General features: G+C 43.3%; 1 protein-coding gene across 2 annotated transcripts; it reads right to left on the reverse strand.

The window, feature by feature from the left end:
• Nucleotides 1–1,627: 1,627 nt before the first annotated feature.
• VLDLR (very low density lipoprotein receptor) lies at nucleotides 1,628–23,262 on the reverse strand. Of its 2 annotated transcripts, XM_075931658.1 has the most exons (19): nucleotides 23,044–23,262; nucleotides 14,997–15,116; nucleotides 12,504–12,626; nucleotides 11,590–11,712; nucleotides 10,168–10,539; nucleotides 9,885–10,007; nucleotides 9,668–9,790; nucleotides 9,101–9,220; nucleotides 8,903–9,028; nucleotides 8,389–8,560; nucleotides 7,764–7,988; nucleotides 7,374–7,492; nucleotides 6,642–6,781; nucleotides 6,175–6,316; nucleotides 5,675–5,821; nucleotides 4,309–4,398; nucleotides 3,629–3,706; nucleotides 2,960–3,132; nucleotides 1,628–2,222 (listed from the first exon to the last, which is right to left on the reverse strand). In XM_075931658.1, the coding sequence occupies exons 1-19, from the start codon at nucleotides 23,120–23,122 to the stop codon at nucleotides 2,187–2,189; spliced, it is 2,631 nt and encodes an 876-aa protein (XP_075787773.1). In that variant the 5' UTR covers nucleotides 23,123–23,262; the 3' UTR covers nucleotides 1,628–2,186. The 2 variants fall into 2 exon arrangements, with proteins under 2 accessions (XP_075787773.1, XP_075787774.1); XM_075931659.1 differs by lacking the exon at nucleotides 4,309–4,398.
• Between the last annotated feature and the right edge of the window lies 1 nt (nucleotide 23,263).

The raw sequence follows: 23,263 nt of genomic DNA on the forward strand, positions 1-23,263 counted from the left end.
TATTCTGAAGGGGCAGAGTGTTAAGTGCCTGAAGATGAAGAAATCTGACCTTTTACTTGGCCTAAGGAATGTAGTAGTGCAAGCTTAGCACAAACTAAGTTTGCTAGTGACAAGTGACTAAGGCCAAGTCTCAGGCAGGCAAGTGACAAATCCACCTCAAACTTTCTAGGCAGTCTGAGCAATACTTATGGCTAGATAAGATTGCTGAATTTCACCTCCAGAAGAAGGTGAAGCTGATGTAGCACTTCCAGTGAAGATACTCTAGCAACTTTGCCACTGGAAGAGGGTAGTCCTGAACTACCCTGAAAACAGTCATTCACCTTTGAATTTAATATTAAGGCCAGTTTGACATTTCAAAAGAGGGTGGTGAGACATCTACAGTCAGAATGGCCTCTTGTGGCCTATGATGCTATAGTGGCAGGGAATATGGGAGCACAATTAAGTAGTTCCATGCAGGGTTCTACAAAGACTTCCATTCAGTTAGTGGAACATAACGCTCCCATTTCAGGGCCAGTTCTGAGTAGAGCACTTTAAAAAAAGCTTGGTCTAGACACAGGCTTTTGAGTAAGAGCCCTGACCAAAGCTGTACAATCTTACTGGAAAGAGTCAGTCCAAGACTAGTACAGGAAGTCATTCAGCTCCATGCCATAGGTCTTAGGCATCTAGATGCCATCCTTAATCTAGAAGGGCAGCCTACTGAATATGTTCTGAAACTAGGGCTATCACTGAAGTTACACTTGCACCAGTGTGCAAGACACCCCTTATAGGCTAGGTTCCAAGCTCAGTTACTTAGTGAAGCTAGATTTAAATTGAGCCTGGCTGAACTATTGTGGCAAGAAAGCCAGTTTTAAGGGATGCTACTCAGTGCCTTACGGAGGTCAGACTACTGAAGCAAAAGTTTCAGGTTGACCTTCACATCAGATTTGCCCATGTTTCCAGCTGCTCTTAGACCAAATCATTTTAAATGATTAGGGACTCTCAATGCTACTTTTAGATACTTCTACTGCTATAGGAAAACTTCCCTATCAGTAGGGAAAGGCATGGCAGCACCTCATTTAAATAGCTTTAATCTGAAGTTGTAAGATAGTAAATTAAAATTGATGCTCTGCCTACCAAAAATAAAGCTCAGTCTTGCACTATTTATATCAAGTGTTCATTTTTTCCCCCCTCAAGGTTATCAAGCACAGTGAGTGTTTCTGGTACAAGCCTCACCTGTACCATAGGACCTTTTACATCTCAGACCAAGTGTAATTTGAATGCACTAGCTGCAAGACAAGTGTGCTACCATCTGCAATGCTAGGCTACTAATGAAAGCTCTTAACATGATCTCTAGATTTGTTGGAGCTAGTAGAACTGACTTCTGGGAAACTTAACTGTGTCCTTTCAATCCATGCTTACATTGCAATCAATTCCATACATCTAGGAGGTGCCCCAGATGTTTGGGGTACTGCCAAACAGATTAGATGTTTTCTAGTACATTACTAGATCTGTCACTTGGATCTTGGCATCTGCCTTGGGATCCTCAGGCAAGAAAGTCTTAATTTTCTACCCTTAACTCAAGTTGTAAGTCAGACTGCCAAAACCACACCACTTCCATTGTTAGAAAAAAAAAAAAGGAGTTCACTGATCACTTAAGACTGTTTAATTTTAGCATTAAACTTTACAGTGGTTTGATAGAGCATTCATCCTCTGAATACCACTAAAGGTATCACAGCAAAAGAGTCAAATTCATCCATACAAAATTACTTGTTTACAAATATTTGGCAATTTATCTGAATAACCCGTTTTCTCCTATTGCCATTGACCCAACCATTGAAAAAAGACAGTGTACAATTATTTACATTGAACTATTTCAAAGTGCTTAATAGTGATTTCTCAGGAATATTTACAAGTGGCCTATACAAATATGTACAGGTGGTACACTATAGCACAAGTTGTTCCTGAAATATGGCTTTCTATGGAAAGTGCTTTAAATAGTTGGTCAGTGGTAGTACTGACAGTCAAGGGTTACAGATAACTAGTAACCACCAAAAAGCTGAATTGGACAGATTTACAAGATTCAGTAAGCTGTATAAGATATTTACACAAGCTTGCTCCACAGGTTTCTTCATTCTTCTGACTGAAGGATCTTCAGCCACTTGCCAGTTACCATCCAAAAGAGTGTAGAACAAGTAGATTGTCAGTATTCAAGCTAGGTCGTCATCTGTGCTTACAACAGATATCTGCATAGAAGGAGCAAATGTGTTAAGTCTTGAAATGCAAGAAAAGTCTAGTCACAGTGCAAGAGCATCTGCTCACATGCCATCATTTGCAAAATATGATCTGTCTAGAGACTTGTTCAAGTTGTGCCTTTTGGAAAAGGCAAGACAGCTGCATTACATACCAAAAAACATTCCTACAGCTGATCTAAAGCTTACTGTAGTGCTAGTACACAAGTGTTATGAAAGTGATGAAACCAGACTTGTAGCTCTCCATGTTGCTAGAACCACTGAATCACTTGCCTTTCCATACCCTTAACTGTAAGGTACTGGCCTTGCTTCACCTGCCAATAAATAGTACAAGACATTTTGGAGGCTGCCCCAGCTTATAGCAACTAGTTTAAGCCATTCAAATGTATGGCAAAGATCCCAGTTGCCACCTTAGATTTGAGTCTCATCTGGAAGCCAGCCCAGTGCCCCAAGTATCTGTTAGGAACTCTACATGCCATCTGGCCATGGGGGCTCCAAGGGGAGTCATCTGTCTTATTCAGCCCAATGCTTGGGCATTCCTTTCATCACCTATTTGATTACAGAAAGGAGATGGTCTGAGTGTGCAGATTGTGCCTTTTGACCTGTTACAGTTGAGTTGACCAAGTTTGTCAAGAGCTGCCACTTCAGAAGCCAAGCTGATTTTAGCATCTTGAAACCAACACTAAACATGACCCCCAACTGCCACTTTAAAACCAAGTATTTGTACTTACTGCAGGGTAAGTGTGTCCTACTGAACTGCTGTGTCTCCCAATATCAAGATTGATGTCTTCTTCAGTGGTTTTCAAGTAGACAGGATTGTCAAAATTCATGCTTTTCATGTTCTTGTTTTGCCAGTTACGCCACATGAAGTAACCACCTGCCATCGCTGCCACTGCCAGTAACACTTCAATAGAGAAGGAGAGATCCAAGCTGTTGGACTTAAAGCCTGACAACCTATGGAAGCAGCCACTCCCAGCCAGAAGCTAGCTTGACTCAGATTTAGGCCAGATGATATCCATCTGTCCTAGCTGCATCCCTTCCCTATAATTGGGTCATGCAACTGTTAGTGCTGATGGAATAAGGCCACAGCACATAAAATAGGTGGAGGCCACCACTGATGAAGACTACACTGGAGTCTTCAGAATGCTCTTGTCATTAATGCTCACATGGTTCCTTTGCATAAGCTGTCAGAACAGGGAAGATTAGTTTTAGGTTGCCTTAGTTTCAAACACCAGCAGAGTTAGTGCTGATCTTAGGACAGTACCTCCCAGTGTGTTAGGTCCTGCTTGAGACCTTCTGTTTTTATGGTTGCTTTACTCAGCCTGGTCAATCCCTTGGAAAGAGGCATTGTTCCCAGCCACTGAGATAAGGCCTTACTCTGGGCACCTTAATGTACTTACACAGAGGAAGAACAGCCCATGCAGCTGAAGTTCCTTTGGCAGAACTGACTTCTGATACCGCACTGCTGAAGTTGTGTCCTAGAAGGATAAAGTGACAATCCCATTTATTATTTACAGCTAGGGTGGCAGAGAGCTTTAGTCAGAGCCTAGAGTTCTCCCCTCCACCCGATCAGAGCTAAAAGGTCATTTCTCTTCATTGTTTTAAGCTAAGTAACAGAGGTAGCTGTGTTTAGTCTGATCTTGGTAAAAGAAAAAAAGCAGTCATGTAGCACTTTAAAGACTAACAAGATGGTTTATTAGGTGATGAGCTTGTGGGGCAGACCCACTTCAAATCATATTCTGAAAGTCTTAAGTTAAAGCTAGAGAGAGTGCATACTAGAGCATGTAGCCCTCCAGGTACTCTTCCTTCCAATTCCTGCAGTTGGAAGAGTGGTTTCCTTGGGGAAAGTCTGAACTTCCAGGGCCAATATGAGCTGCTAGGCCATATGCTATGGATTAATTCTCTTAAAGCATCACAGCACATGTAACCCTATTTGCCATCTGAGATGTGAAAGATGGCCAATGATGTCCCCTGGCTGCATGCACAAGTTTGGCATGTTGTACTAGGTGTCTGAGGCCAGTTTGCGTGCACTGGTCCGTCTTTGTAATGCACGTTTGAAGTGTGTTACGGGGACCAATACCTCCAGGACCTGGTCCAACAGTTGGTGGTTTTTCTGTTGTGCTTGTATCTTTTGTCTCAATGTAAGCCACAGTAGTTTCAGCACCTGAAACTAATTATAAAGCAAGAACCCAGTTACTCCTGAAGTTCTGCAGTAGCAGGCTATTAAGCTGTGGTTGGTGAGCATTTAGCAGATGGTAGAATGGTCATGCAGCTTTTAGCTTCTACTGGACCTAGTTCCTGGCCGCTTAGGTTTACTCTGCTAGCAAGTTGTGATCTCAGCAGCTAGGTTTATTGCTCAGAAGTCTGGTACTTCCCAAATCACGTTTAAACTGTCTGAACTGTTTTTACAGTTGCCTGTGTGTAATGAGTTTCAAATGCTAAGTTTTCAGAAGCCATCATTTTCACTTAAGTCTTTAATGCAAGTGAAACAAATTTCTGGTGTTGCACTAAACACAACAAGTTTGTTTCTGGGGCCTGCTGGTCACTATCCAGACTTGTAAGAGGTAAAGCAAGTTAGTCCTGTCAAACTCAGTGCCATTGCATTTGTTATGCCTCGTGATTCCTGTTTAGCCATCTTATGCAAAGATGGCTTTGGAGCTCCTGATCACGAACTCCAGTGGAGTGTTAGAGTAGCCATGCTCACATTTTACAGTGTAAGCGTCAAGCTAGTTTGAGTTCCTCTGGTCATTTAAGATGTTCTGCAGGAATTCCTGTAGGAGAGCTTTGCCTGGCATGTATCTTCAGTCTGAGGGCCAAATGAATTACTGCTAGCAGGAGATTAAGCCATTTAACTTTGGCACCAGTCCCCACTGTCCCCTCCCAAAAAAAGAATCATCTCTACTTAAGATATGCTGGATCTCCAGCCAAGTCAATATCCATAGAGTACTTCTAGAAGTTAGAAGTTAAGTCAGTGGTTCTCAAAGCATACAAGTACTCTGTGGAAGACCCTGCCATAGCCCCACGGGCACATCAGCTCATCTAGACCACTGACTACCTAAGAGCACTAGCAGAGTCAGTACAAGCTAAAATTTTAGAGAAAATGAGAAAGCAAGCAATTTTAGTAGTGCTATGCTTTTGGGTCTGGTTTTGTAAGCAAGCAGTTTAAAGAGATGTGAAACATGCAGCATACAACACAAGTTACTCTTGGAAGGGGGTACAGTAATCTGGAAAGTTAAAGCTCAGATTCCCCACCTCCCCATAGACTGATCTTGTAACCTGCACAGTGGGTATGAGGATGAACATGCAGAAGCCAGGTAGATACACTAGTTCTTGCTATATTTGCACTTGTTAGAATGCCAGTTTCAATCCTACTCATATAGCAACAGTGGAGCTGCAAGTCTGACAGCATGAGACCCCACTATTGTAAGTTAGTTGTGTCACTATACCTTTACACCTGAAGCCATCCTCTTGTAGGCTGTATCCAGTAGGACATGTGCAGGCATACTTTGGAGAGTTCTCATTCATCTGGGGAGCAGGTAGGCAGAGATACTCACAGCCACCATTGTTCATGGTCTCATCACACCAGTTCGTGCCTGTTGGCACAATTCAAACAGCGCGTTAGTCTTGCAGACTGAGAAATATGACTATCCATATACGACCAGGGAGTCCCTAGGCCACAGAAAGGAAGCCTTGTTGCAAGAGCAGTTTAGTATACTAGCTCTTTACTGAGACCTCTAAAATAGAAGTAGCTGCCCTAAGCAGTCCCCAGCACCACCACCAAAAAAATTTTAAAAAAATTTGAGAGCTCTACAGTTAAGTGGACAGATTTGAGCTCTCCCACCTAGGGAAGAGATTTTCTAGGGTTCTCCCAATACCTGATTTAATACTGGCAAGGCAGAGGCTTACAATAAACCTGGACTGTGTAGCAGAGTTAGATATCTGGTACCTGATGGCTGAACAAGCTCGTGATACACAATGATATCCTGAGCATCATTCAGGTTGTTCACTAGTGTAGCCAATTCAGATCCTGTAAATTTATTGGCACCATAGATTGCCTCATTCTCTCCATCAATCCAGTAGACACGGTCCTAGGAGATAAAGTTATTGCATCCCATTATGACTGGGCTAGTGTAGTTTGTCCATAGCCATGGATTAAGTCGCCCCATATGGACATCTGATTTAAGTACAAAAACTGATGCTAATCTAGCAGAACTGCACTGATGCAGCAAGGAGATTGATAGTTTAAGGCTGACAGCTAAGTGTTCAATACCCAATTGCTCTGCTCACTATATGGAGGGTACAGTAATCCCTTTGTGGTAACATCTTGCATGTAAATTTTACATAAGTTTCCTTTTTGTACCTTCTCCCTCCAAGCTGGCTTTGCTACAGTTCTGGAAGTTTGAGAAAACTCACCTCAAATATTGTGAGCGCAAGAGGATGAGGAAGGAACTCCTGAGACTTCAACACAATCCTACGATCCTGGCCATTCAGATCCACACTGGACAGCGTATGCAGCTTTGAATCAACCCAGTAGAGTCGGCTTTTTATAAGATCTAGGAGGGATGTTGCATTTTAGCACACTGAATCTGATTAGAAGCACTTGTTACCTTAAGCGCCTCACCATTTCCATTGGCTTTGGTATATCACCATTTAAAAGCTGGCCATCTAGAATGCAGGTGCACTTTGCTTCCCTCACGAAGTGAGTGCACTAGCTTACATATTAGGGCAGCTGCAGCACCTGACTGATGTTTCCCAATTAGAAACTGTAGGACAGACCAGTCTGTCACCAGTACTCCAGGTGTTGGAGCTACCTCAGGAGTAGTGTAGCATGTTGCCTGCCATCTATTATGATCAAATGGTCATTAATAGGAGAGGAAACCCCTTACTAAGAAGGGCCAATGCTTTGGGTAAGAACAGGTCATTTTAGAGTTGAAGCTTGAATGCTCAGTGCTTTTAGGTCATAGACCTTGTGCAGCTTGGCCTCCTGTTGACACCTTTGCATAGTTACCAAATTAAGCCACTGTACTAGTTAGGTTCTCCCCACACCCCCCATGATGTCCTTTAGAGGGAATCTTAGTTTGCAGGTTTAGTGACCTAAGCATTTTGGGCTTGCAGGGAGGTTAGCCTTGTAAGAACATTAGATACCTAGTGCAATTCCATTAGGCCACTGGATCTCTGTTGTCACCAGCTGCTGTCTACCAAGTCCATTCATTCCTGCCTTTTCTATTTTGGCTGGTTCACCCCAGTCAGACCAGTACATAAAGCTGAAAAAGAGTCAAGTTGTTAGGCATCCTGTAGTTTAGTGTACTTTACATAAACAGCCATACTAGCTTGAGTTGCAGTTACAGGAAGGCCTCAAATGAATCTATACACTGGCTTGATAGAAGACTGAGCCCACTGGCTCAAAGCATCACCTCTGAAGGGATAGCAGGCTTGCAGAACTGAACCAATAGCTTACTCTACTCAACCTAGACACTTTCTAGGTTTTGTACCAAGGTGACTTGGCATGCATCTGTTCTACTGTATAATGCTCACCCAGAGAGAGGATCCACAGCTATGGAGGCTGGTTCTCTTAAGTCTGTATTAAACAAAGTCTTCCTTTTGGCACCATCAAGGCTAGCCACCGAGATACTCTTTAAAGCTGAATCAGTCCAGTAGATGTTCTTGTACACCCAGTCAACAGCAATTGCTGCAGGACTGTGTACATTGCTTATGGTTTTTATGTGTTTGCCCACCTTGTCACGAGTATCAAGTGAGGCACTGGAATAGAGAAGTGAAAATTTAGTCTTTGTTGCAAACACTGAGGAGCTGCTGGAGTTGAGCTAGTTGCTGTCTGAGGTATGTACAGTGTACAAAATCCTTGCCACAAGTCTTGTAGAGTTAGATTTGAGGCTAAGCTAAAGCCAAGAGTCAGTCATTTGTCCAAAGTTCTAGTTTGACTCTAGCCATCAGTGCAGTTGGCCTCACACTTTACTTAAGGTTTGAGTTGGTCTTAAGAGTAACCCACTATGTGGCTGCAAGGCTTTGGCTAAGGAAGTTAGGCATTAGATTAAATCTGTATACAAGCTACTTGTCTGCCTTCAGCTAGTAATTCTATTGCCTAGAGTTAAGACTCAACTTAGAGTTATGGATGCTGAAAGTTTGAAGCAGGCATATTTACCTGAAAATTGCTTTTAAGCTGAAGTCAGCCCAAAAGAGTCTTTGCTCAGCAATGTCAGCATCTAAAGCTACGGTGTTTCTTAACTGTTCTACTAACTGGATGTATTCTTTCCTTTCAAGGCCAATCTTCCTGATGTCCCGACGATTAGTGAAAATCAGACATGGTTCCTTCCCTGCAGGAGGATTTAGAGGTTAGTCATCTTGCATTTCTAGTAGACAAGTCATTCCTATCATCCTGTGTCATCTCAGGAGTCAACTTTCCATCTCATTTGTATGGTACACCTGATCTGTTGCAATGGTCTGTGCCCTCATGACCATGCAGGCCAAGTTTAACAAATCTTGGAATTCAATTTGTTGGGCAAAGTTTAATTGGTCCCTCCAATGTAACTGTCATTGAGAGTTATCCTGTAAGTCACTGGCCCAGTACAATTGCGGGGGTGTACTTTTGTCAGCCTCTGTGAGGCTCTTATCTCCCCCCCCCCCAATAATATTGAGAAATTGCTAGTTGTGCTTACCTACTGCCTTGCATACTCCAGTAGCTAGATCCATTTGATAGCCACGGCTGCATTCACATTTGTAGCCTCCTTTTAAGTTAATACAGATTTGACTGCAGATCCCAGGATTCTGACACTCGTCAATATCTAGGAGAAGACTGTAAAATAAGTTGCATGGTCCCCTAGATGAGGGGGAATACTGAAAAATGAGATACTTGCCTCCACATGTTTTCCTGTCTATCAATTCAAATCCAGCTGGGCAGTCACATTCATACCCAATAATTAGGTCTCTGCAGATATGAGAGCATCCACCATTGTTCACCAGGCATTCATTCACATCTGGAATAAAGTTAAGACCCAGAAACAGTTGAGGCAACTAAACCAAGCATGAAAATTCAGTTAATTCAGAAGGCTACCAGATACTTTGAAGTATTGGACAAGCTTCCCTTTACAAAACACAATTGTTATGGTCTATAGGATAGGTTGGGGTTGCTCAGGTTGACATTTGGGTAGTTGAATACATTAAGTGAACCACCTACAGCTAGCATGCTTGGCAATATCTAGGGTTAGAGTTTGTACTGGTTTTATAGTTCTTAGGAATCTGGTCATGAAACTGCATACATGTACAAGCTTATGGAGTTTGATTCAGGCATGCCACTGTTGGAACGAATCTTCAACTGGAGTCCCCTAAGCTCCTAGCCATGGAAAGTTAGACTATAAGTCACTTGCAGACAAGACCCCATCTCAAGCCTGTTGAGTGACATGTCAAGCAGGTAGCTCACTTACTGCATTCCCTGAGGGGTTCATCACTCCAGTCCGGGCAGTCCTGCTGCTGATTACAGACTTTGCTGATGTCTATGCATTCCCCACTCCTGCACTTGAATTTGCCAGATCCAGAGCACTGATTTACTGTTAAGAAAGATTGGGGGAGGGTAAAGGGTCATTAGGGCTTGCTAGACTCTCAATTAGAGAAAACATTTCACAACTTAAGTTGTTTACTTGCCATTTTTACAGTTGACTTCATCAGTTCCATCTAGACAGTCTCTGACACCATTACATTGCCTGCTACCATGGATACAATTCCCATCTTCACATTTAAACTGGTCTGGCCTACAAGTTCGGGAAGCTGAAGAGAAAGGTACTACAGAGTTAGAATCCGGAAGGCCTTGGCGATTGTTACAGAAGTAAACCAAAACCTATTACGGCTTTGAGAGATCGCCCTCAATCACTGGTGGAGGTAAGGAGTTGGAATCCCTACCCCCGTAGGGATTGTAAGAGTTACTTACGGCAGTTTATTTCATCACTTCCATCCTTGCAGTCTGAATCTCCATCACATCTCCACCTCTTGTGAATACATTCTCCTGAGCCACACTGTATTTCACTACGAGAACACTTCACAGGAGGGGGAGGCTGGCGGCCACATTGCTCTAGAGATTCATCTGACTGGTCTGAACAGTCTGCATCATCATCACATACCCAGTTAATAGGGATGCAGGTAGAACTTTTACACTGAAATTCATGTGCTCCACAAGTAGGTGGTGTGCAATCCAGTTCGTCACTACCATCACTGCAGTCATCTTGGCCATTACAGACAAAGTTTTTGGAGATGCATTGGCCATTGGAGCAAGTGAACTCTGCTGGGCTACAAGTTACATTGCCTGGTAATAGAGTAAGATTCAGTTAGTGTAATGATTAGAACTAGGAATTAGTGCACCATATGGCAGGTCTAGCATTTGACCAGGGTCAATGAAGTTAACCCTTTTGTAGCAGGCCAGATCACTTATGGAAATATTTACAACTGCAGTCCATACAATGCCAATGGCCATAATGTTAGAATATTCATCTATACCTTCACAAGCCCTTTCAAAATTTAGATGCTATATCCCCTATATTGAAATATCCCCTATATTGAAATTGGTTAGAGACTCTGGATCAATTCATGACATTTTTTAGAAGGAACTGTTGATTCTTGTTCATTTATTTCCACTGTGTGCATTTTGTTGCATTCTGCATGTGCTGGAGAGACACTAGGTTAGACCAGGAAGTTCTGCTCAGCACAGTTTTTGGAAAGTGCAGTCTATGGGAAAGCTAGATTTTAGTACTCTTTGGTAAGCTGCTGTTTAAAAATCTAGCAATATATCCATTTTAGGAGGTGGGGGGGATTTGTAGATGGCTTTGCCATGCTAACAAAGACTCTGTAAGAACAGCAGCTTTACGGAAGTCCAAATGACAGGATGAGCCACATAGTGGTGGTCCACTCAGTGGTGTAATACTCCTAAGCAAGTGAGTTCTGCTCTAATGAGCTGTGTAACGGAATGGACCAACAAGTCCTCAAGGCTCAAAAGCAGAACTTGTTTTGCTTGAGAGAACAGTTACAGCTTAGGCTCCCCCTGCAAACATCAAATCTGAACTATCGTTAAGTGCCCCTAAACAAGGACACCGCCTCTTAGCAGTATTTACACAAGTTTAATGCTATAGGTCCAATAAGTGTAGTACTCACCATGGAAACTCAAGGTCACTTATGACCAGTTTACCTGGACAGAACCAGGAAGAGCAGAGTTTGATTGTACTGACTACTATTAGATGCTCTAGTTGAGTTGACAGAAGTCACTGTCAAGAGCACCAGTTGGGCTATTCCACACAGCCCAACAGTGAGCTAGCTGAGTGAATTTAAGAGCTGAACAGGCATCATTTGTTTCTTCCCTTACCACAATTCTCTTCATCTTCACCACTGTCACAGTCCTTTTCACCATCACATTTCCAGGATGCAGGAATACACTGAGCTGATCGAGGACCACAGCTGATGTCATTGACACGGCATGTTCTCATGTCTATTGTGAAGTGAATTAGGGAGAGATCAGTTTGAGTACTATTAATTCTAGAGAAGGTTTGAGAACTTGTCTTAATCCTGTTTTCAATAAGTGTTTAAATCCAGATTTCTGCAAAAGTGTCTTGTATGAATGAATACCTAAAGTGTCAAACACTTTGATACAGTATTACTAAGGGCTGAACAGTGTGCACAAGCCAACTCAGTGCAGCCAGAGCCATGTAGTACCCTTGAGAACAGTGTTCACTGTCAAGAGGGTGAGAAACTGGGTCAGTTTTCTACTCTGGTTCCCATAACTAGACTGGAGTCTACAGAAGGCTAAGGCAGGAGGATGAGGCAATTCCAGGACATGCTCAAACATCTTAAGATATCATTCTAGATATCCTGGTCATGTTTCCACATGAAAAGGGAATGTGATCAGCCTCAAAAGCCCATAGGTTGGGCTAGGACTGCAAAGGTCACTTCAATATCTTCATGAAGTCCCAATTAATTTCAGACAGAAGTTCCTCCTCTGTTCTTGAGAAGCCTTCAAAGTTAGATTTTGATGGGGCTTGCAAGGTGAAACTGAGAATAGCCTCATGACTTGAAGATTCTAGACCATTACAGTAACTTTGAGTGGGGGAGGGGAGGGTTAAACTTGAATAGCAGGTATATGTAACCAATCACTTATACCAGGGCTAGTTTTAAGCCTTGCTGCTTGGTATTATTGACAAGATTGAAATCTCTTAACTGAAATGTGTTGTGTCCTGCTCAGAGGAGTTTAATTTGACTGCCAGCACAGTGATAGTCACTTACGGCACAGTTCAGGGCTTTCATCAGATTCGTCTTCACAGTCTGGGTCCCCATCACACTGCCACCTGCTGGGGACACACTGACCACTATTGCACACAAAGTCAGACTCAGCACATGTCTTCTTCTCTGCAAGAGGAAAAATGCCAGTAGCTTTAATTGCAAACTAGGTCTTGCAACAATTGGCAGCTGCTAGAGGGGAAAAAAAACAACTTCTTAACAGCTGATCTAAGACTAGCATGAACCCAAGTTCTTAAATGCTAGACGTGTTCTCTACTGCAAGCCTCAGGGGATGTTTTAGGTCACTCATCTATGTCAGTGAACTTCTGGACAGTTGCATCAATACACACTTGGGCTGTGATCAGAGATATTATGGCTGTCAAAACTTCACTTAACTCCAGAGGCATTATAAATCACTAGCAGTCTGATTATACAGGATGCAAAGCAAGTCATCTTTTCCAAGTCTAAGCTACTAAAATCAACATTGGGTTCAGGCAGATGTTTGCCTTAGTGTATCTGCCTTCTGTAGCCAAGAATTCATGAGATCTGAGTTGGTTGCTAGTGCACATCTTGGCCATGTCTAGACTACAGGGTTTTCACAAAAGAGTGGCTTAAGAAAGTGTCACCTGTGTCTACACTACCGCTGAGTTTTTGAAATTAAAGAATGCAGTGGTTGACAGCAGTAGACCTCATTTTGAGGAAGAATGTCTTTTCAAAAGAGCTCTTTCCAAAAAAGAAAAAAGCATTCTTGACTGCAATAGGGCTTCTTTGAAAGTTCATCCAGATTGCCTGGGTGCTCTTTCAAAAGAGCAGGTTGCTTTTTTTTTTTTTAAAGCAGTGTCTAGAGGATCTTTTGAAAGAAGCTTTTTCAAAAGAAGTGTAGTCTAGATGTACCCTTTAGGTTTATGTCTGAAGTTTTAGTCTTAACAGGCAAGTCATCCAAGTTGCACACAAGGGAGACCTCCTCAATAAGGTCTGACTAAATTAGAGCAAGGTCCACCTCCACATATACACAAACCACTCTCAAACTAAGTGAGTAGTAGCTTGGGTAGAAAGGAACAGCTCTTCGCTTTAACAGCAAAAGCTGACAAGAGGTCAGTTTCATTCCGGTAAGTATACAGTTTAAGTGAAGCAGTTGCCTTTGAACATCAGTTCTCAAAGATGAGGGAAGGGGAAGTTACAATGTGCTATTCAGATGTATCCTCTCACTTGAGACACTATTGAGGATAATCCATTTACAATGATTGTTACCTGCTGTTTGTAGCAGAGCTACATCCAATGTTGGTTACATGTTTGCTGTCAGATAGTACCACACGAGGTAGAATGACTGACTTACTGTCAACACTTCCTTTGGAATAACTAGGCCCAATAGATTACTGTTCCTGTTTTTGCACAGGAAATTCAATTCAGTGTTTTAACAAATGTGAATATTGTATTTGTTAGCCAATATCTAAGTTCCACCATGTCTTAGTGACCAAGGGAATTTCCTACCACCTGATGTAGTATAGGAAGGAAGGGAGGCTGTAATCCATAACTCACCAATACTAATCTGCTATATTCTTTAGCAGAGTTATATTTAACATTTAAGCATGTTGCACTACAGTGGTAAAAACTATTATCATTCCTGCTTAAAACAAGTAACTGTTGGACTTGAGGTCCTGCTAAGCCACACTAAGGTCCTGCCCAGCCTGTCAGCTCCTCCATGGATGGGCTGTTCTCTCCCAGTAACCAGCCATGCTGTGCCAGTTCACCAGAATGGGCTGATTACTAGTTAAGCATGCATTTTAAGCAAAACTATATAGCTAGATTCTGCAGAGTCCCTCTGAACAAGCAAGAAAAACTAGCTAGAAAGCTGCTATCTCCACATGCAAGAAGGGGATTGTGAAACACCTGTCTAGGACTGACCAGACAGCTGGCAAGGAGTTCAGTACAGAAGAAAGCTAACTAATTTTCCTTGTACAATCCTCTTCTCTAGAGGAGGATGTCCCTGGATAAAACATGAATGCTATGGACTTCCACTGCAGACAGCATTGGGAGTCATACACCTCTTTCCAAATGAGGCCTCAGAGCAGCTAGTGAAGTACTTTGCTGGTTGATTTTAGTTGTTCAGTTATCTAGGTTGTTGAGTTTCAACTTGGATAAGGCTATTATGTTTTTCTATCTTACGTGATGCCTTTATAGGCATAGGAGGGGTCAGGTAACGGACTACAAAGAACAGGCTGCTTGAAATTGGGCTGGAGGGGAGTCTAGTTGCCTGGACTCAGTCCTGCAGAAGCCTCAATGCAAGCTTTAAAGCTACCTGTGTGAGAATGCACAATTCTTGACTAAGACCCAGAGATGGCATTTGATATCAATCTAAAGCCAGGGATTTGAGAGCCTACTCCCTGGCTCCCCACAGGCCAGATATTGCTTTGGAGAAGAATTCCATTAATGCTATACTTTGTTATTCCCACCAATGGGGTGGTTACTTGAAGACTTTGCATTTGTTCAAGGGCTTACCACAGGAGCTTTCATCACTGCCATCAGAACAATCTTCATCTCCATCACACTTCCATAACAGAGTTATACAGCGTCCATTACTGCACTGGAATTGAGATTCTTCACATTTTGCTCTTGCACCTTGAATTAAGTGAGTTTAATAAATTAGTAAGATGTTGCTATAGTAATTGGACTACTTAGATTAAGATAGAAGATTTTGATCAAGCCATATTGGACAAGCACTGGCTGCTTTGTTTCAGAGATACAGCATTTTAGGCCTTCATATGATATTATTAGAGATCAGTGGTTCTAGCAGGGCACCTGTACCCTGGGGCAAAGGTCTTCTGGGGGTACATTTAGTTATTTGCCTATTTTACATTAGCCAACTCAGTACAAGCTAAAATTTTAGACAGAATACAATCTCTTTTCCAATTGATTTTATAATTAAAAGGGGAAGCAAACTATTGTCAGTAATAGTGTGCTGTGACATTATGTTGGATTTTGTAATTCGTGAGGTGACGTTTGGCATAGCAAGACTCCTGAAAGGCACAGTAGACTGAAAAAATGTTGAACCACTGATTCATCACCAATAGTGCACTTGTGTCTGTTGCTAGTTATGGTTCAGGCTACTGAAGAGTCATGACAAGGTTGACACATTTTGAGTTAGGAATTCAATGGAGAAGTTCATTGTGTCAGTGTTGTCAAAAGGCCAGATTTACAGTGGTGCAGAGGCTAAACGACTGAAGTCTTTGTCTTGACATTTGGAAGTAATATCAAAAAGTTGTTCTTATGTACAGCTTTAGCAATGGGATAAGGACAATTTGAAAGGATAGCTTCTGAACTAATGCAGTCATTTGACTGTCAGGGCAAAACAAAACAAAAAAAAACAAAGACAACTTGACCATTAAGAAAAACCTTCCTAGTTAAACCCCTGGTAAATCTTAAAGGTAGCCTTTCCAGTTAAGTGTTCACTTTGAACCTGTGTAATAGTAGCTTGAATTGTTCTGGCACCTGAAATACTACAATCTGATTCCCTATAGAGTGGAAATGTTGTCAGTGTCATTTTTAGAAAGCCCAAAACAGTTATCCAAGTAGCATCCAAATTTGTGGATTACAGCATCTTTGCCAATCTACAAGACCTACATTGATAAGCTTTACTGTCTTGCCAGGTGCCTTTAAGACCTATGGTCTTAGTTTTCTTCATTAATATTGAGGCCAATTACAACTTCAATATTGAAGTTTCACTGTGGCATGCAGCTAGGTTACATCAAGTTAGTTACAATAACTAAGACAGTAAGTGGCTGACAGATGGTTTTGGAATGCATGACATACAGGACACTTCTGTAGAATTAGAGTCTGTATATATTACAGTGACAAAAGTAAGCCTCTTTTTACGTGCCTTTTCTACTTAGAAGCAAAGTTAAGAGTGTGAGAAACTGTACCCCCTGACTTCAGATGCAAGTATTTCTGCATCACTGAACTATAAAGATTTGACAGTTCTGGATAATATTTATTAAGTCTGTTTGTTGGCATGTGATTAGTTGTACTCCATTAAGCTCAAGAAGCTACAAGGATGACTTGTCACATCCAGTTATATTCTCCATGCCAGTTCTCATGTTACCTCATTCTGAGGCAGAAATAGACACTGTCGACACCACACTGGCCCTTGCAGTGAGACTGACAGCTGTGGCAATTCAAGAACTGGTGTACAAGTTAGTTGGAGCTGGGCTCTTTCTAGAGCACTTATTTGAAAGCTAGTTCATGGGGGAAGGTTTGCTTTCAGATCTGTTGTGGAAGCTTTAAGGGTTTCTACTCTAGGGAAGAAAGTCTGGCAATATAGTAGCATACAGCTTACATTCGGCTAGTCAAAAGCGCTTCAAATTGAGGAGACAATGTCCCTAGCTCACCCAACTGGTGAGCCAGAGGTACCACCACAATGCTTTACGTAAAGCCAGATAAGGTGTTGACAGCAATTAGAGAGGTGACCTTCTTTACCAGGGCCCTATAAGTTACAGGGCATTTGCCTAACAACCTCACTATGTTAATAGCATTCCCATATCTAGTACTAAATCCCTGAAGACCCAAGTTCAGTTTTGCATGCATTTGTTACCAAGGAACCAGTTCAAGTCCTTCTGCCAAGACTACTCAGTGCTTAAGGTTGAGATGGGAACTTAAGACTGCTGTAACCCAGTATAACCATAAGCATAGTTCAGGATTAAAGGATTCTTGTTGTGCCTCATGTATACTTTACCTCAGTGTACCAGAGGAAAAAACATTTAGGATTGTTTTAAGATGCTTGTATTTATCAATAGACTTGAAGGCAGCACTTGAAAAAAGCCACTGAGAGGCCACTACAGTTATTTTATGTACTTAAGTTGTTTGCCAAGTAACTGGTCTATAGGAAACAGATTCAAGTGTCTCAGATTGGTACAAATGTTTACAGCTGTTGCACTATGAATACATTAAAGATTGTATTGTTGGCAAGCTGGAGTCAACTACCGCTTTCTATACAAGTACATGTGCTTTCCAAGACAAGTTGTTCTTTCTTGTTAAGCTCAGTGACCTTATTCCTTATAGAAGGGTCACCTCCAGAGGATACCACACCAGTATCAGCTTCAGTACAGCAGCTGTCTGACTTGTCCTGTGCTTACACGACCAGTGTTTGTTGTAAGGTGTAGCAGAGTTAGCTATAGCATGATGCAAGATTCCTGCTTCTCCTTTGTTTGTTGCATCATTTGATTAGTTACTTCTCAGCATTACAGCATCTATTTTTAGCTTTTACAAATAGCACCATCTACTCTAGTAAGTCTCACACAAGCTAGCATGTCAAGTCTCTTCAGACTAAGTCACCAGTAAGTTGACTGTGCCCTTATGACTGGAGTAAGTCTTCTGCCTAACAAATTGGGTTGCCATCTATTTGCCACCAGATGGTCCCAGAAGTACTGGCAGAATAAATTGGACAAAGGTCAGTGCCATCTTGACTATGTTAGATCTTCCACAGGTTACATATGCTGTGCTGCCCAATGCCAGTCTACTTTAAGTAGCAACTGTATTTCAGGTTTTATATGCAAGTTGTCTAACATTTTAAAGATTATCACTGCTACCATGTCTGACAAGCAGACAAAACAGCTCGATTACTGTTTGACTAAATCTGTCAAGACAAACATCTCATTTTATAGCAGATCAGTGAGATACTAGTTAAAATGAACCTACTTAATATACAGATCTTGTTATGATTATCTACTCCAAGCTTGTATGTTCTGCAGAAAGTTCAGTCATGTATATTCACTCCGTCTCATGGTGACCATTAAGGATATTTAACTCAGTTTGCCAGGAACCTAAAGTGTTTCTTTTGCAAGGTTCACCTATTTTATTAGGTCAAAACTATCACTTTAGTCAGTCAAATGCTATCTTTAAAGTACATTTAGAGGCAGTCAGAATTCTGCCAGCAGTCTTGTGATAGTCAGTACTAAATTACCAGAAAGTATTCCTTATTGCTAGTGTTTTAGCTTTTTGAAGCCTTTTCCTTGGCCTGCATCAGGCCATTCTTAAATTTGAAGACCCTCATCCCTCCACTATCATTTAGACAGGAGGTTTTATATACACAGTGAGAATCAGTTTCCTTGCACATGCCAATATTGCTTTTAAGTGTAGAGAAGGTGCAGCCTTTATATGTAGAGAGGAAAAAGATTGCCAACATGCTTATTTTGCTAGGGAGAACTGGTATTGTCTATACTGGTGAAAGGCCTTTGGGAGGCGATACCAGCATAATGTATTTGAGAATGTCAGAACCTTCCCTTTGCACCCCCACCTCAAAAAGGAAATGCTATACTGACCAGCCTTATACTTGTTCTAAATTCACAAGACATCCAGAATCAGTGTATAACAAAGATCACGCCAAAGAAGTTTAGACTGATAGTTTTAGATGTCTAGCATGACTACTTAGATTTTGGTAACATTCAGTTACTGGCAGAAGAATGCCAGCTGTGAAGCTGCTTTCCAGTTACTGCAATATTCATCTAATTTTAGTTTGATATTTCAGACTGTCTCAATATCATCTTCAGCCCTGGTTTATCACCTGCAGGGTAGAAAGGGCAGGTAGTCAGAAAATGACTTGCTATTGTTTAGGGTAGATAAGGATGAGTGACAAGTCTAATCTAGCATGATAGGGCCATAATTTTGGGACCTGTTCCCATGCCAAAGAACAGCAAGCTTTTAGTACAGGTGCCACATTCAGAAGGCATGCCTAGTTGTCATTTATGTAGCTGTTACACCTATATCATTGCAATTCAAGATACAAATAAGTTATTCTACATAAGGCTGCATTTAAGTATTAAGTCCATGGAAATTTAATCATGGGATACTTCAGTTTAATCAGTGCTTTAGGAATGGAGTTCAGGGTTGCAAGAGCATCCTTAAACAGCACTACTATTCTGTAGGAAGAAGTTAAAAATAGTGAAGGCTTAAGTGTTTTGTTCCACAGGACTATTACTTTAGGCTCGGAAAGAGTTAAGCATCAAGTAATTTAGTCTAGCAATTTTTAAACCAATAAAATAGGAATGACTACACTGCACAGGAGCTGGTGATGGGTGGAGCCAGCTTAAAGCTGGTTCCCTGCAGCACTGTCTCTGCACTGCAGGGGAAGGCGACAGAGGCAGCCAAGGTACAGTTGTCCAAGACCCAGTGGAAGCTGGAACTGCCCAGTCCCAGCTAACGCTGGGTCCCAGACCAATCCCTGCTGCAGCTCTGCAGTTTAAGTGTATAAGAGCCAGGATATCTGTGCACCCAGGATACCTGTGTCCAGTTTCTACTACAGCTGCTCCCCAAGCTCTGAACAGTTGAGTTACAACCAGTCGCACTTACAACCAGAGCTCCCATGGAGCAGTTGTGAAGGCTGCCTGAGTTACGAAAGTGACCCACACTTCTGAACAGGGTGGTTGCGTGTAACTCAACAGGGTCCAAGTTACAAACAGAGCAAGTTACAGCCAAGTGTTTGGTTCGTAACTCAGAGGCTGTACAATTAGTCAAGAAGGGGCACTGCTGCAGTTGATACAAATTGTAGCAACTACATGATTAGTCAATTACCTGCTTCTTAACATAGGTAGTGTTACAAGTAGATAGCAGTAGCCTAGAAGCAGAAGTCAGTGATTATTTTGGGACATATGGGTATCAGAGGGTTAGGCCACCTCTTTAGTGTTTTGAGCACTTACAAAGATTACTACCATGACTGAATCTGGATGCATGTGTCCCTTTCTGCAGATCTACACTGACTATATTCCTGTACCTCCTGTTTCCATGAATCAAAACTACATCTCTTCAGCAGCACAGTTTCTCACTAGCTTCATGCTACAAGGATGATCTGCCTGTTATGTACAAACCATGCAAGTAAGTCTCTATTGCATCTTATACATACAAGACATCATGGTTAGACTGTTGGCAATATCTAATCCTATACTCCAAGACTATATGTATTGCTAGTATCACAAGCTGAAATAGCTATAAATTGTTCTGTGCAAGTTGCTTTTTCTGTTCCCGCTTAAGGGGCTGTATGACCAGAGACTATGTCATTGGTAAAAGCTATGTTGGAAAAGCAGAGCCAGTTTCATCTGAGGCTAAGATGTCGCTGATAGTATACGAGTGACTGACCAGTGCAGTAAATACTGCAGATTGCTGTGGAGAATGGAGCTCAAAAGCAGGAGCTTGTTGACCTTCAAGGACACAGGAAAGTTGTCACTAAGTAGTGACAATCAAGGGCCACAGATTACAGAAAGAGTTAGAACTGGAGGACCTACTAAAGTAGGCTTAAAGTCAGGGGTTCTCAAACTTTGAGATACCACAACTCCTCCTCCCCACAAGCTGCTTGCAACCCCCAGTTTGAGAAATGCAGCTTTAAGTAATGGATAATTCCTGTCAGGGCAGTTCTTAAATACATACATAGTTTCAGTTATACATAGCTAAGCCCCTTCTTTTTTATAGAAAGTTACCAGTTCTCCAAACAGGAGTTGGAGTTGAACAGAAATGCCACTTAAGGTTGAGACTGTCCGCAACAGCAAGCCTGCAACCATTGAATGCTGACCATCTGCCCCTACCCAAAAGGGGACAGTCTACTCCTGAACCCAGCCCTTCAGCAGGGGAAGCTGAGAGGTCCGAGCTGAAGGATTTCCACACAAAATTTGGCTCTAACCCATCAAACACATTCCTATTTGCTTCCTCTGCAGTGGGCCAGGAAGACTTCCAGAACCTCCTTCCCACCCCAAAGCCTGTTGCTGTAGCAATAGGAAGTCCAGAGTGTGGATGGATTCTATTATATTGCATTCCCCTCCCCCCACCCCCAAGATTGTCAGGCATGGCTGTCCGCCTCCCCCACTCCCTTTTGGGGGTAAACTATGACCCAATCCCAACAGCCTGCTAAAAACAGAGGGAAGACAATGCTTTTGATAGGGCTATGCCATGTTGTAGCACTGGCTACACCACTACCCCTGCCCCAAGATTGCTTCTTTCCACCACTTGGTAGTTTGCATGTGGTGGAGAGAACATTATAGGCTCTTGTCTTCATCTATCCCTGGATACTGAGAGCAGATGTAGCTATTGAGTGTATTCTCAAGTGCACAGACTGATTAAAGAGATCAGAAGAGGGGCATAATCTATACCCCCAAGCAGAGGTAAGGAGTAGTTAACTGTCAGAGGCCTTGTTACATTTGTAATTCTTGCTCTCCTTCAATTGAGGCACCATTTCCAGATCCTAGAAGTCCTAGCTAGTAAGTGCAGCAGTTACCAGACAGTAACAAATGCTGTCATCATAAAGAGGTCTGGAGAACCCTAGTGGCCAGTTAGCATCTTGACCTGTAAGCAATTGGTCAGTCAACTAGAAAAAGGTGCAAGTGTTAGCTTTTTTGGCTTAGGCAAAATGAGGTTTGGCAGCTGTAGGTGGAACAGTTGGGGGGTTTATTTAAGCCAGAGAGGCTTATCCACATGTCCTGAATGTTTAAGCCCATCATTAAACATAAGCTGTTCTTTGATGTTTGTGATTAGAACGATGAAGTTCACCCCATCTTTCCCCTTCCCCCCCCCCCCCCCAGCCTAACTGAAAGAGCCATTACACACAGAAAAAACCAGAAGCAGCAGTTACCTGGGCTAGAGTCACTGACTGCAGGAGACAACTCCTAAAAGTTAGGTAGGCCATATTGGACTGTCTTACCTGACACCCCACTCCTCCCAACACCCCACATTGTGCAAGCCATTCAGCCTCTCCCCCCCACCCCAACAGCCTCCTATGACTGGAATTAGGAGGCATCCAAGTATAATTGGCCCCAATTTAGACACGGCACTTATTAGTTTTAGCATGCTGCTTGCAGGGATTGCAAGGAGGAGGAAATATTGTAGGAGACTTACTGAAACGCGAGCTATTTCCCTCCACATCTATTGGCTTGCCCTCCGAACAATAAAACGCGTGTAATCGATAGGGATTGATTCCCCCTCCCCTCCTCTCTCGCACACCTGAGCCACTGCAAGGCGAGCAGGCACACGCTTGCAGGCCCCGGTCTGCCAAGCTAGCATTCCTCACCCAGGTAGTGCAGGAGGGCGCCTCCCTCAGCGAGCGCTCGTTGTGTCTTCAGGCCACAGGCAGGACCCCGCGTTTCCCAGGCGCTGCATGCTCAGGGAGCGAGCCGAGCCGCGTGCTGGCTGCTCAGATAAGGAGGCGCCGCTCCTCCCCCACACGCCTTCCCCTGCGCGGGGGGCGGGGGGGACGGACCCCGAGAAGGCGCCTCACACAAGCCTGCCCGAGAAGCGCTCGCGCCCCTCCCGGGGGGACCCCGCTGCACGTAGCTGCTCAGGCGCCTGCTGGCGGCTCGGTTGCAGGAGCGATTCCCCAGCACACGCGGGGGGGGGGGGGGGGGCGCAGGGGGAGGGGAAATAAATGCCTATTGTCCCCCCGCAGAGATGCCTGGCGTGGAACCAGGCTCGGCTAATTCCCCCTCCCCCCCCACCCCACCCCTACCGAGGGAGTGGGGGGGGGAGAGAAGGACACGACCTGCTGGCGGCCCCCCCCGCCAAGTAGGCTACTCACCGCGCACAGAGCCGCGCTCGGCCAGCAGGCAGCAGAGCGCCGCAAGCAGGCAGAGCCCGCGCAGCGCGGACGTGCCCATCGTGCGGCAACACAACAAGTTGGCAGGCTCCCCGCGGGGAGAAGGCTGGCGGGAGGGAGGGAGGGGCTCCCCTCGTCCGGCACCTGGAAGGCAGGAGGGCGCGCACGGGCTGGGGCGCAGCCAGCCGGAGACATGCACAGG

The sequence above is a fragment of the Pelodiscus sinensis genome, chromosome 6 (genome assembly GCF_049634645.1).
Source record: "Pelodiscus sinensis isolate JC-2024 chromosome 6, ASM4963464v1, whole genome shotgun sequence".
Taxonomy (NCBI): Eukaryota; Metazoa; Chordata; order Testudines; family Trionychidae; genus Pelodiscus; species Pelodiscus sinensis.

Bases quoted from the DNA above. Each gene is read 5' to 3' on its own strand.
- VLDLR (XM_075931658.1), bottom strand. From the start codon at position 23,122: ATGGGCACGTCCGCGCTGCGCGGGCTCTGCCTGCTTGCGGCGCTCTGC. The intron at 15,117-23,043 runs GTGAGTAGCCTA...ACTTAATTCAAG, and splicing joins CGAGCGCGGCTCTGTGCGCG to GTGCAAGAGCAAAATGTGAA. The intron at 12,627-14,996 runs GTAAGCCCTTGA...TTCCTCTTGCAG, and splicing joins CAGTGATGAAAGCTCCTGTG to AGAAGAAGACATGTGCTGAG.